General features: G+C 41.5%; 1 protein-coding gene across 1 annotated transcript in view; it reads right to left on the bottom strand.

Annotated features, from left to right (window-relative positions):
• HTR7 (5-hydroxytryptamine receptor 7) overlaps window positions 1-12,345 on the bottom strand; it is a 78,706-nt gene extending 66,361 nt beyond the window's left edge. The window contains exon 1 of the mRNA XM_034430378.3: window positions 10,747-12,345. Within this exon, the coding sequence (XP_034286269.2) occupies window positions 10,747-11,387 (641 nt within the window). The 5' untranslated portion in view covers window positions 11,388-12,345. The remainder of the gene's footprint in view (window positions 1-10,746) is intronic.
• Window positions 12,346-12,681: the final 336 nt, after the last annotated feature.

Raw genomic sequence — 12,681 nt, 5'->3', positions numbered from 1 at the left:
CTCAAGAGTCACAATATGGATGGATTTCTTTTCTAGAAAAAAAAATCTTAAATGTAACATATAGAGAATTGAAGTATAATATTTGATATAGAGTTTTCTGTCTAACAAAAGAAAAGCTATTTTTTACTGACTGTGGATTTAAAGGCAGAACTAGCAACGGCTGTAATTGACAAATGCAGTGGTGCTAGTCTTCAAACAAAATGAGACGTGTGCCTCGTGTTAGCCTTTTAGATTCTATGTTTTAATACATTATCTTCAATTGTCCCTTATTCCAGTACTTGGAAATGAAATGCAGACCCAGTAACTCTTTTTCACACAGCAAAAACTTCAAAAGACTTTCTCGGGTTTCATTTTATTTCAAACAACTCCATATTGATGGGCTTAAAGTGATTTATTTATTTATTTAAAACATTTATATTGCTGCCCATCTTTCAATCAATTCTGGGTGTGTACCACACAAAGATTTTAAAAAAGCACATTAAATCATTTTGAAAACTATAAAATCAACTACACATAGTCCTCAACTTACAACAGTTCATTTAGTGACTATTCGAAATTACCGTGGCAGTGAAAGAAGCGACTTATGACCGCTTTTCACACTTACGATTGTTGCAGCATCCCCGAGGTCATGTGATCAAAATTCAGACGCTTTATTAGATTTAGAAGGGCACGACCTACAACACGGCTGGCATGCACTGCTTTGGAGAGAGAAAGCGCAGCAATATAAGTATTTTAAGGGACATTATCTAAGGCGAATATTGCTGGAAACCTGGGATATATTTAGAGGAAAATTCTATACTAAGATTCCAACCTGGTTCTCAGCAATAGAAGCGACGACATACCCAACAGCTCTTAAACAGAATAAAATTTTTAGATATAAAGATCTTGTGGATGCTCAAGGGGGATCTAGGGGAGATTTGGCTGACAAAGGAATCAGGCTAGATTGGTGGACCTACGCTACAGTTCAATCTCATTACAGGAGAGATAGAGATAATTATGGGATATATGTGATGGAACAGAGCTTCGATAAAATATTATTGGGAGAGGACCATAAATACATAACCAAAATGTATGCACAATTGCTTGAGCGAATGATAGGAGAGGAGGTTGTAAAAGATACTACAATTGCCTGAGGGAGGAATTTTGGGTACTCAATTCCTTTAGAAAAATGGCAACAAATGTGGGGGGAAAATATTAAAATGACCACAGCAACGTCTTTCAAGGAAAATGCATATAAAATGTTGTATAGGTGGCACCTCCCACCAGCAAGAATTGCTAAAATGTTTCCAGGTGCATCAGTTATGTTGGAAATGTGGGAAAACCAGAGGTACATATTTCCATCAATGGTGGCCTTGTATAATGGCAAAAAAGTATTGGAGAAGGATTAGGAATTGGATTAAGGAAATTACTAATGTGGACCTTTAATGGAAACCTGAGATATATTTACTAGGTATTCGCCCAGAGGGGCTGAGTAAGAAAAAATGGTATATCACTCTACATATTTTAGTTGCAGCTAGAATAGCATTCGCCCAACAGTGGAAAGAAAAAGAGATACTGGCTAGTGCCCAAATTATAAATAAAGTATTAGAGTGCGGTGAGGCGGATAGAATGACGTATATGTTGAAAGAAAAGGAGGATTCTGAATTTTTTCAAAGTTGGAACAGTTGGTATCAGTGGTTGAATAAAAGGACTGAGATGAAGTGAGGGCCTAAGTCAATATGAGGAAAGATATATTTATCTAGATTGAAAGATAATTGTATGAAAATCATATTTGGAGATAATTTACTTTATTCTGTGTTGTGGGCATAATTATTTATTAATGAGGGCAGGAATATTATCTGCCGGGATAGATGTGTTTGTATGTTTAGTGTTATGAATGGGGGAGGGAGGGAGGAGAATGTATGGTTTTTGTTTTTATGTATAATCAATGTTTTTGTCTTATGTTGATTTTAAACTTGGAAAAATTAATAACATTTATTTTTTTTAAAAAAAAAATTCAGATGCTTGGAAATTGACTCATACTTATGACAGTTGCAGTATCCCAGGGTCATGTGGTTACCTTTTGTGACTTTCTGACAAGCAAAATCAATGGGGAAGCCAGATTCATTTAACAACCCTGTTACTAACTAACAACTACAATGATTCACTTAGCAACTGTGGTCATAAAATGGACAAATCTCACTTAATAACTGTCTCACTTAGCAACAGAAACTTTGGGCTCAATTGCGATCGTAAATCAAGGACTACCTGTAGTTAAAACATAAATCATTAAAAACAACAAAAAACTGGTTCCAATCCATGCTAACATACCATCATCTAATCTCTCAACACTCAGGGGATTAAACACCAATCCAAGGAAAGCTACCTTGCCAACATATCAGAGCTCCTTTTGTTTTTTACATGTATTTGTTTGTTTATATCCCACCTTTTATTATTTTTATAAACAATTCAAGGCGGTGAACATATCTAATGTTCCTTCTTCCTCTTATTTTCCCAACAACCACCCTGTGAGATGGATTTGGCTGAGAGTGACTAGCCAGTTGGCTTTCATGGCTAAGACGGGAATTGAACTCACCTTGCTTTCTAGCCTTAAAGATCTTGAAAGATCTGAAGTTTCAGCTTCTATTTCTGTTATGAGGAGAGCAGTATTGCGGTTCAGAAATCATCACTCAAATCTAATAAATGTCTAGTCATATATTAGGACTTCTTAACTACTTCTAAGCAGGATAATTATGTGGCAATTTACTAAGAATTTCATCCCACATATCATATCTTGGTATTTACTCATTCCGGGCAATCTATTTCTCACATATGCTATCTCTTTTCATTATTTACCTCTTAGTTGAAATACAAAAATGAAACTAAATTGGAACTATTGAAAGTAGCTGTTTAAAACTCTTGTGTTGCGCACAGCTGAGTATTTCGTTTTCCTAATTTTCAAGAAAGCAGCTTTTGAGGGGGGAGCATCCATCTGCCCTTGGGATTTTTTCTGTACACTAGAATGAATCCATGATGGTTTTTCATTTTTAACAAATTCAGTCCCGCCTCACCCATCCAAGCATAGACAGTTTTAAAAAACCTAATTAGTGGAATTAATATCGTTTTTTGATGTCGCTTAGTCTTGAAATAGAAAGAATAATGGCAAGAAATTAAATATGTGGTTGGCTGATTAGGTATGGCTCCCTCCTGTCAACCTCTCCCAAAAGTTCATTTAATTTGATGATAACTGTGCTTTACCGATGTTTTCAAGTAAGAGGCAAAAAATATATTCTATGAATTCCCATTTAGTCATACACAAGAAATTCATGGTTAAGGTGAATGCCTGAAAAGTACTGGGACCTTTCTATATGAATCATAAACTGCATAATGAATCAGCTGCATAAGGTGTCTGAAAAAAGGCAAGCATAATTTTTAAAATGCACCAATGGAATCAGAATTTCCAAATCATGAGAAGCAGTGGTTCCGTTCCATTCTACAGTGGTAGTCCCCACTTTGAGTATGTTAAAATATTAAATTTAGTAGCTGGAACAGTAAAATGTACAATGGGCCAAAACACACAGTTGTAGTTGGTTGGTTGGAGAGCGCCGGCTCCCACATGAGGCAATCTACACTGCGATTGGTTGCTGTGGGTGTAAAGGGGGAGTTTCCTTTTTTCCCGCCTTTTTTCTGTGTGGTCTGTGTGCTGTTTAGATTTACCTCATGATGTTCCCGACTATCTTGTCCGGTGTAAATATAAATGTAAACTATATTTATTCATATAAAACTATGAGTTTGTGTCAATGTCTCTGACTTCATTTGGACATTTGCTGCACAACTCCCTGACAGAGTACTAGGTCCGATTCTAGATAATGACACTTAAAAAAGAATTCAGACAAAAAGAACAAAAGAGATCAGCGAAGTGATTGACAAGGATGATTTGAACACTCTTGAGAAAGGAAAAGGAGCAGTATGTGGCTTCTTGAATTTTTTCCAACTTCCTTAAAACTTCTCCGCTGCTAGATCTATTGACCAGGAGGGGAATTGAAAATGGAGAAGTCTGCAACATTCCAAGCAACAAAAATGTATCGGGAAAATATTTATGGATTTTTTTTTTCATCCACAGCTTCAAGCTGGATATGGCCTACTTTTCAACCTGATCTTTCATTTGACAGTTTCTCCCCCTGGACTAAATCTGGCCCTATTCTGTTCAGTCTTTGGAAAGTTACCCAATCCTCTTTATATAATTTATTTTCAACATTCTATTGGATTGGAAAGAACAACAACATGGAGAGATTATGCGAGACATGACTTAATTCTTTCTAACACTTTCATCAGCAGTAGGCATAAGAGTATTCAACATTTTCTTCTGATTGCTTGGGTATCTCTGAAAATTATTCCATCATATGACATCTGCAGGTGTTTCTGTGTACATATTCCATAAAGGCACAGATGTGGCTCAGTATCTACTGTCCTTGGTTAGGAAGTACTGTACATCCTATGAATAAAAAAAAAAACCCTAACATTTGTTCAACAGTGGAACCAATTTCTGAGGGAAGCAGGGGACCTACATTGCTTGATACATTTGAACAAAGTAGAACTTCATTTTCTTAAGAAGATCTTAATTAGTATTTCTGTACTGAGCAAAGCTGGATTCAATTATCAGTTCCGTGATTTGCTGTCTGAACAGTCTACATGTTGGACAAAGTTGGGGGGGGGGAGTGTTGAAAGTTATGGTTCAGATAATCAACTACTTCTGAATAATAATCCAATTTTGTGTAATGATTAAGATGCTGAACAAGAATTATAGTCAGCTGGTGACTTTGGGCCAGTCACTCTCTCTCAGTCCAGGTTATCTACTAGGGTGATTGTTGTGGGAAAAATAAAGAGGTGGGAGTATTATGTATACTACTTTGACTTTACAAACAGAGGTGGGATGGCATAAATCTGCATTTTATTTCAGATCCAGTCCAATACAGACTAGAAAGATAACTGCCAACTAAGAAGCATGCCCTTATATTTATGGATCCCCTGGAATGAGATTTGTTCAAACGTACATCTCACATTTTGAAATGATGAAGGACAAGCCAATGTCTTACACTAGTGAGAGCAGGGTAATATTTAAGTTGACAAAAATTATGTCCAGGCCAATTTTGTGTAGTGGTTAAGATGCTGAACAAGAATTCTAGGCACCAGCTGGTGACTTTGAGCCAGTCACTCTCTCTCAGTCCAGGTCATCTAATAGGGAGATTATTGTTGTTGTATTTACAGTGCTGTAAATTACAATAAGTTTGATCTCCTTCAAAATTCTCCAATTGTAGGCATGTTTCAGCATTTGTAATCATGATAGCAGCAGAGAATGTGAAGCTCATTATTCCGAGTCTACATTAAGGCACATAAAATTAAGTGAATGAGAAGGAAGGTTATGGTAAGTGGTCTTTGTGGGGTACTGAGATGAAAGTGGTTAATTTGTGGCTAAAGAGTGCTCATAATTCCAGGACAAATTTCTTAAAGGACATTCAGTAAATCAAGCAGGATGATTAAGAACAAGAATCTGAAATTTGCCATTTTCTTGAGTTGGTTATATGGCAGTATTGATGAAGCTGTTATTAAAATGATCTACTACATTTGAATGTACAGAACTCTTTGAAGATTAAAAATTTGGAGATGGGGAGGATTCCTAGAAAGGTACATTATGTATAGTTCTAATCGGTGCACTGCAAAACATATTGTAAAGCCCAAAAAGGCATAGGAACAGGCAATTAAAATTATTTGGAGGCTAGAGCAACTTGCATATGCATGAATATTAAACAGCATTTGAGATTATGTGGTTTGAAACAATAGGATACATGATATCTCAGTGTGGAAAATATGAAGAAAAAAAGACATTTCCTCATCCTCTTTCTTACCCAGCGCTAAGGACTTGAGATTCCCAATGAATCTCAATGCCCAGGAAATTTAGGACCAATAAAAATAAATATTTCTCTGCTTGATGCATAACTATGGAACTGATTGCCAGCAGGTGCCAACAAAGGTCACCCATTCAGATGGTTTGGAAAGTGAACTTCATCTTGAAAGAGAATTTATCTTAAATCCACAGCAGAAGAAAATGACTCGTTGCCTTGTCTCCTACTTGAAAGGTTTCAGGATACATTGGCTTGGCAACTCTGCCCCTAGAAGAGTGAACCAGATGGGCCTTTAATACAATGCAACATTATTTTACTACTTTCAAGACACAGAAGAGAAGCAATATGAGTGGTTTGTGTAGGAATCAGAATTACAGAAATAACTGTTATGGGAAAATAGACAAGTTTGAAGGAGGATGTATCCTAACCACCTTCCTTGGCTGGATTGGATTTTTCTAGGCCTGTATTTTAATGCCTTTGCTGAAGTTGTTCCTTGTTAAATAATCACAACCTGATTTATTATGGAACATCTGCAATATGAGAAATTAACTTACCTCTGCAGTAAGGTGCTTTCAAATCTCCTCGCTCACCTCTGCCTGACTCATTCCCAATTTACTCTCGTCCTTCTTGCCCTCCAAAATTCTGCTGACCTGGATTCTAGAGTGTTAAAGTGTCCTTATTTTGAATAGAAACCCTGAGTCATCATTTTTCAAGGCCAGCAAACATGTCCAAGACTGGGTTCATGTCCCAGAACAGAATTTGCCCAGGGCTGTGGAACTGAGATCTACAGAGCTTTTTCTCCATCCATGGAGAAATAGAAGAAAAACTGACTTCTATAAACCAAAAGTGACCTTTTAAAGCAACCCCTCTTATCTTCTAAGAATAGAACGTACTTACCATTTCTTATTTACAGAAATGGGAGCAACTTCAGAGTTAGTGAAAATGCCCATTTTAATATAAGCCTTTAATTCTTTTCCATTTAATTATAAGATTTTCTGAAAAGTCACCATTGCAGTCGAAAATATACAAAGGCCAGTTACAATATTAAAACTCTATTTTAGAATACTTAATCATTTTGTTCATTAACATTCTTTGTGGATCCACTAATAAAGTCTGTTTCAACCTGAGATTAACCCCTAATGATTTCATGAACCCATCCATAGAGTTTTCTCAGTAACCATACCAAAGTATACTACCTTCTCTCAGAATGATTTTTCAGCTTTCCACGATATACACTTGGGATTCTTTGGCAGCCTCCCATCCAATTTCTAATCAAGTCTGACTCTGCTTAGCTTCCACCTGTGAAGCCTCTTGCTTTTAGCAATCTTTCTAGATAATAAGGTTCTGCCCTGTGGGGGATATTCTATACTTCCATACACGATCACTGTGAGGATTCTGAATTGCTGCAATCTGGCTGTAAAGGTCAGGCTATAAATTGTACTGGCTTTGTGAGTCTTATGCAACATTTCTGAGAGTTTATAACAGGGAGTATCCAATCTTGGCAACTTTCAAGATTTGTGGACTTCAACTTCCTGAATTCCCCAGCCAACATGGAGAACAAAGTCCACAAGTTTCAATTTCAATTTTCAATTTAATTCAATTTATATGCCGCCCCTCTCCGAAGACTCAGGGTGGCTCATAATACATTTAAAATCCTAATAAAAAACATTTAAAAATTAAAAACATTAAAAACATTAAAACTCATTCATACCATTCATGGCCAAATCTCGCCAGATCGCAAGAGCAAGATCAGTGGCCCCAGGCCTGCCAGAAAAGCCAGGTCTTCACTGCTTTTCGGAAGGCCAATAGGGTGGGGATGGTCTGGACCTCAGGAGGTAACTGGTTTCAAAGAGCTGGGGCAGCCACAGAGAAGGCCCTCCCCCGTGGGCCCACCAGCCGGCATTGTTTAGCTGACGGGACCCAGAGGAGACCAACTCTGTGGGATCTTACCAGTCACTGGGAGCTATGCGGTAGAAGGTGGTCTCGAAGATAACCTGGCCTTGAGCCATGTAGGGCTTTAAAGGTAATAACCAACACCTTGAATTGTGAACGGAGACCAATAGGGAGCCAGTGCAGCTCGCGGAGAATTGGTGTAATGTGGGTGTACCTAAGTGCACCCACGACAGCTCGCGCGGCTGTGTTCTGGACTAACTGTAGTCTCCGAACATTTTTCAAGGGTAGCCCCATGTAGAGCGCATTGCAATAATCTAACCGTGAGGTGACAAGGGCATGAGTGACCGTGTTAAAGTCTTAAAGTTGCCAAAGCTGGACATCACTGGTTTATAACCTACAACCTTCACTAACTATTGGAAGTCAAAAGTGGCCATATGTCTCCTTTTCCAGGATGCCCAGTAGACATGGCCCATCAGCTGTGTGTTCAGTTTCAATGTAAAAGAGAACTTTGCAAAGAGAGATTAATATAGGGAATTCCTCCACAAAAGTAGAAAAACTGCAAGAAGCTCAAGAAGTCTTACCTCTAAAGGAATACAAAAGGAATTTAAAATCTTCTGTCTTTAACAATGATAAATTAACTGAATCTACTTCAGTTGGGAAGTTTAATATTGGAAAAAAGGAATGTGTAGATTCATAGCCATGGCTGACTTTTTTTTTTTTTAACCGTACCCCGACAACACCTCTGGTGCAGACATATGAAAGCATTTGTTCCTTTATTTTTTAAGGTATTAGGATTCTTTTCACAACCCAGAGCTCACCTTTTATCTCTATTGTTTTCCTCACTGTCAAAATTTAGATTGAAATTTAAAGAACCTTTTAAAGAATTTGATTGAATTTGATTATGATTTGGTCAGGAAACTATAAAGCATCCTTTGGTGAAATAATAAAGCATGACTCCCCACTCCATCCCAATTCTGCTGGGAGTTTTCCCTAGCCTGATACAATGGATACAGCAACCCTAATTCTCACCTACAATGACTTTCTCCAATCCTGGAAAATAACAGGTTAAGGAAGACTGGTATATCGAATCACACATTACAAATTGTAAATTACATTTAATAATATGTTGTAATAGTATATAGTACACATGACATCCTATTTTACTATGCTATCAAAACTCTCAGGATTTCTGCAAGAATTACAAGCCTATTTTACAATGTTGTGGGACGGTGAAACAATTCCTGTTAATGATCATTAAAAAAAAAGACATATTTCATTTCATAGTTCTCAGAACTACCACATAACACCTTTCTCTCGATTGACATGAATCTCCAAGATTAAAAAAAAATACTTCTAAACAGGCATGGATGCCAAAAACACTCAAAAGATTTTAATGTTATTTTACGGGGTTTTGTTTTTTGGTGCGGCATATGCATAAGGAAGCATCAAAAGAAGAAGAAAGTTGTACTCTACTGGATAATGGCAGAATAAAACCTGTTGATTATCCAGCACTTGGAGGTATCCATTTCTGTGCAGAACCAAGCTAATGGACCAATCTATCAAGAAGGATTCTGTTTACAATATTGCATATTCCTGGGCAGATATCCTGTTTCTAACAATGCAACTTGATACTCATGAATAGTTTACACCAGGCCATGGCTATGCCTGTAGCCAAAATTAGCCAAATACCTTTCATCTTGTCATCTGGTGGACTCTGAGTGACCTATACAGCCATAACTGTGTTAAAGGAATAAAGACGATTCAGGTGATCATTGATAATTGAACGAGCTATTCTGGTGGGTTTCCCTGCATCCTCTTTTCTTCACATCAAATATCCATTCTTTTGCCTTTTGCCTTTTACAGTTTACTGTAGTTTTCTATTCTTTTCAAGGTTATAGCAACTCAAAAGAGACCCCTGCTGGATTGCTTACAAAATCGATTTTCAACTCCAGTCAAACAATTTACACTTCCGTGCAAACTTTTCACACCTTTTGCGGATAAACTCACTTAACCTCATCAATAGTTCATGTTCTCCAAGATAGGCAGATAAAGAAATAAAATTGATACTTCAGTGGCAAAAAAAAAAAAACCAACTCAAAATCCACAAGACTCCTATTTGATGGCAGGAAAAACTTTTATTAAGTACATCTTTAGTTTTCTGGGAATGACAATACCAGGAAGGGTTCCTTAGGGTGGAACCTCTAGAAAGGTTTGAAGCGCATCAGATAGATTAGCCTTCCACCGTGTTTCTATGAACTCAGACATTTTCTGAACAAACTTGTTTTGCGTCTACAGGTGTTCAAAGCCAGGTTATCATTTCAGGATGGTGAGTGCAGAACAATTATTCTCGCTCCTTAGGATAAAACCCCTAAACCCTTCACACAGCCTGAAAGAGGTTCCAAACCTATTTTGCAGGTGGCCTCAGGCTTCTATTTAAAAAGGGGTGGGGGTTTGGCTATTGTTTATCCTCAGTACAATTCTAGATAATTTCTCTTACAATCAGCCCTGTGTATGTATATATCTGCGTATGGATTTTTAAAAATAAACCTTAGCATTGCATGATTAATAGACACACCCATAATTATCGAGTGATACAAACTGGGATGATTATAGGTAATCCAATTAAGGAATCCTAAATGGGTGATCCTTTGCATTGAACTCAGGATGAGTTCAATGCAAAGGGTCGGGACTCGATCGTTGACCCCTTTTTACCCAACTTCTCCAAGCTTCGCGTGATCTTTTCTTTCCCACCGAGAAACCCAAATCTTCAAGCGGATTATACTAACAAGGAAAGAGCGACATCCGGAGTAGCGCGGGAAAACCCGAAGCGGTTTCAACCCGCTTCAACAAAAGCTTGCGCGCCGGCTTAGACGGCGCTCCCTTCCCTCAAGCCAAGGCTTCCACGTGGCCCCGGGCTCAGCCTGCCGAGCCGCCCCGCCGTCGGGGGCTTTCGCTTGCGCGCCCTCCTCACCTGTCGATGCTGATCACGCAGAGAGTCATGATGGAGGCGGTGCAGCACATCACGTCCATGGCGATGAAGACGTTGCAGAAGCCGCTGCCGAAGATCCACTCGCCGCCGATGAGGTCGGTCACGCTGACGAAGGGCATGACGGCCACGGCCACCGACAGGTCGGCCAAGGCCAGCGAGACGATAAGGTAATTGGAGGGCTGGCGGAGCTTCTTGACGAAGCAGACCGAGATGACCACCAGGCAGTTGCCCGCGATGGTCAGCAGGGTGATGAGCGTCAGGGCGGCTCCGATCACCACTTTCTCCACGTTGCCATAGCTCAGGATCTGCTCGCCGCACTGTGTGTCGTTGCCGGCGTCGCCGAAGCCCGGGCTGAGCGCGCTGGGACCGCCGGTGGTGCTGCCCCCGCCGACGCCGCCTCCGACGCCGCTGCCGACACCTTCGCCTCCCCCTCCGGGGCCGGCGGTGACCCCTTGCAGAAGTTTCCCGCCTATCCCTAAACGGGGCGGATTCAGTGAGCCAGAAATCATCCTCGCCCCGCCGGTGCCGCCCAACGGCCGGGGAGGCTCCGGCGCCAAGGAGTCCAGGGCGCTGCTGCTAGCCAAGACGGGGCAGCTGCTGGCGCCGTGGCAGACGAAGACCATATTGAGGAGGGCTACCCACGAAGCCCACTGCCGCCAGCCCGCATGCCCGCCTCTCCACGCGGCGGCGGCGGTTCCCAGCGCTCCGGCGTCCCCGGGCTGCTCCCGCCCACGCAGCCAGCCGCTCGCTCCGGGCCGCCGAAGCTGCGCCTCTCTCCGCCCGCTTCACCTGGAGCCGGAGCCGGAGCCGCGCGCAGAGGCCAAGCGCCACTTCCCCGCCGCCGAGGGCTCTGGCATAGTCTGCGGGGCTCCCTCCGGCGGGCGGCGGCGCGGACGCAGAGCGAGGAGATCCGCCTCCACAGGGGGCAGTGCGAGCTCGGCGTCAGCCCAGCTTCTTGGTCCGAGGGCCGGGACCTCGCGGCGCTTCGACGGCAATGGCCGGAATCCCAAGTCGTGCCAGAAATCGAGAACTTTGCGGAGCGCAGTAGCGCTTCTGGCGGGGCACCCGTCGGCGCAGGCGGTGGGGAGGGGGAAAAAAACGCTCCCGGGTGGAGGCTAGTCCGAGGCGTATCTCCCCTCCGGACGGAGCCCGAATCGGGGGGCCGGTTCTGTTCCTGAGCGCATCGAGCGTGCGCTTCAAAAAGTCTGAAGCACCGCGGAGAGGGTTCCTTGCAAACAGACCTGGAAAGCTGCCTTTTCTTCGCTGCTCTCCGCTAGCCCGGCGGCTTTTTGCAGCCTCCTACGGGAGCCCTGCGATTTATACCGGTTTTTTCTTTACCGTCCTCGAATCGGTTGTGGACATTTAAGTGCTCCCCGCGCGGCTGGACTTTCGGGTGGTGTCACAGGCAGCAGAGGAGCGAGGCGGTCCAGCAGTTTGAATGCCGGACTTCAAGCCGGCGATTTGTGAGTTTCCTGGCTTCGCTTCTCTTCCCAACCCAGCCGCACCTGCGGATGGGGAAAGGAACCCCGTGGTTCGTAACGTTAGGCAGGGCGGGATTTGGCCATCTTTGGCCGCTTTCTCCCAGCCCATCTTGTTCCCTTCCGATGTGGTCACTGGGATACGTTTCTTTAAATAGCGATGTATCTACTGAGGATTTCCAATCCCTTCCTCGGGGTCTTCCCTTGTTCCTGGAGCTGCCACTGCAGTGCAGAGATGCTAGGCTTTTTTTAAAAAAAGAAAGTTTATAATAAAAGAAGTATCTGGAAAAAGAGCAGTCTGGTTGAATTTTTTTTTTTAAAAAAAAGGTTCATCATTTAGGAGATCAGCAGACCAATGTTAAAATAATAATTAAAGACTCTTGATGCTTCAGGAGATAACTAGACCCACGTTTAAAAAAAAACAAACAGGATAGTGAGA

The sequence above is a fragment of the Pantherophis guttatus genome, chromosome 6 (genome assembly GCF_059756535.1).
Source record: "Pantherophis guttatus breed Tessera chromosome 6, ASM5975653v1, whole genome shotgun sequence".
NCBI lineage: Eukaryota > Metazoa > Chordata > Lepidosauria > Squamata > Colubridae > Pantherophis > Pantherophis guttatus.
Note: the sequence above shows the minus strand (reverse complement) of the source record. Positions and strands in the feature narration are given on the sequence as shown.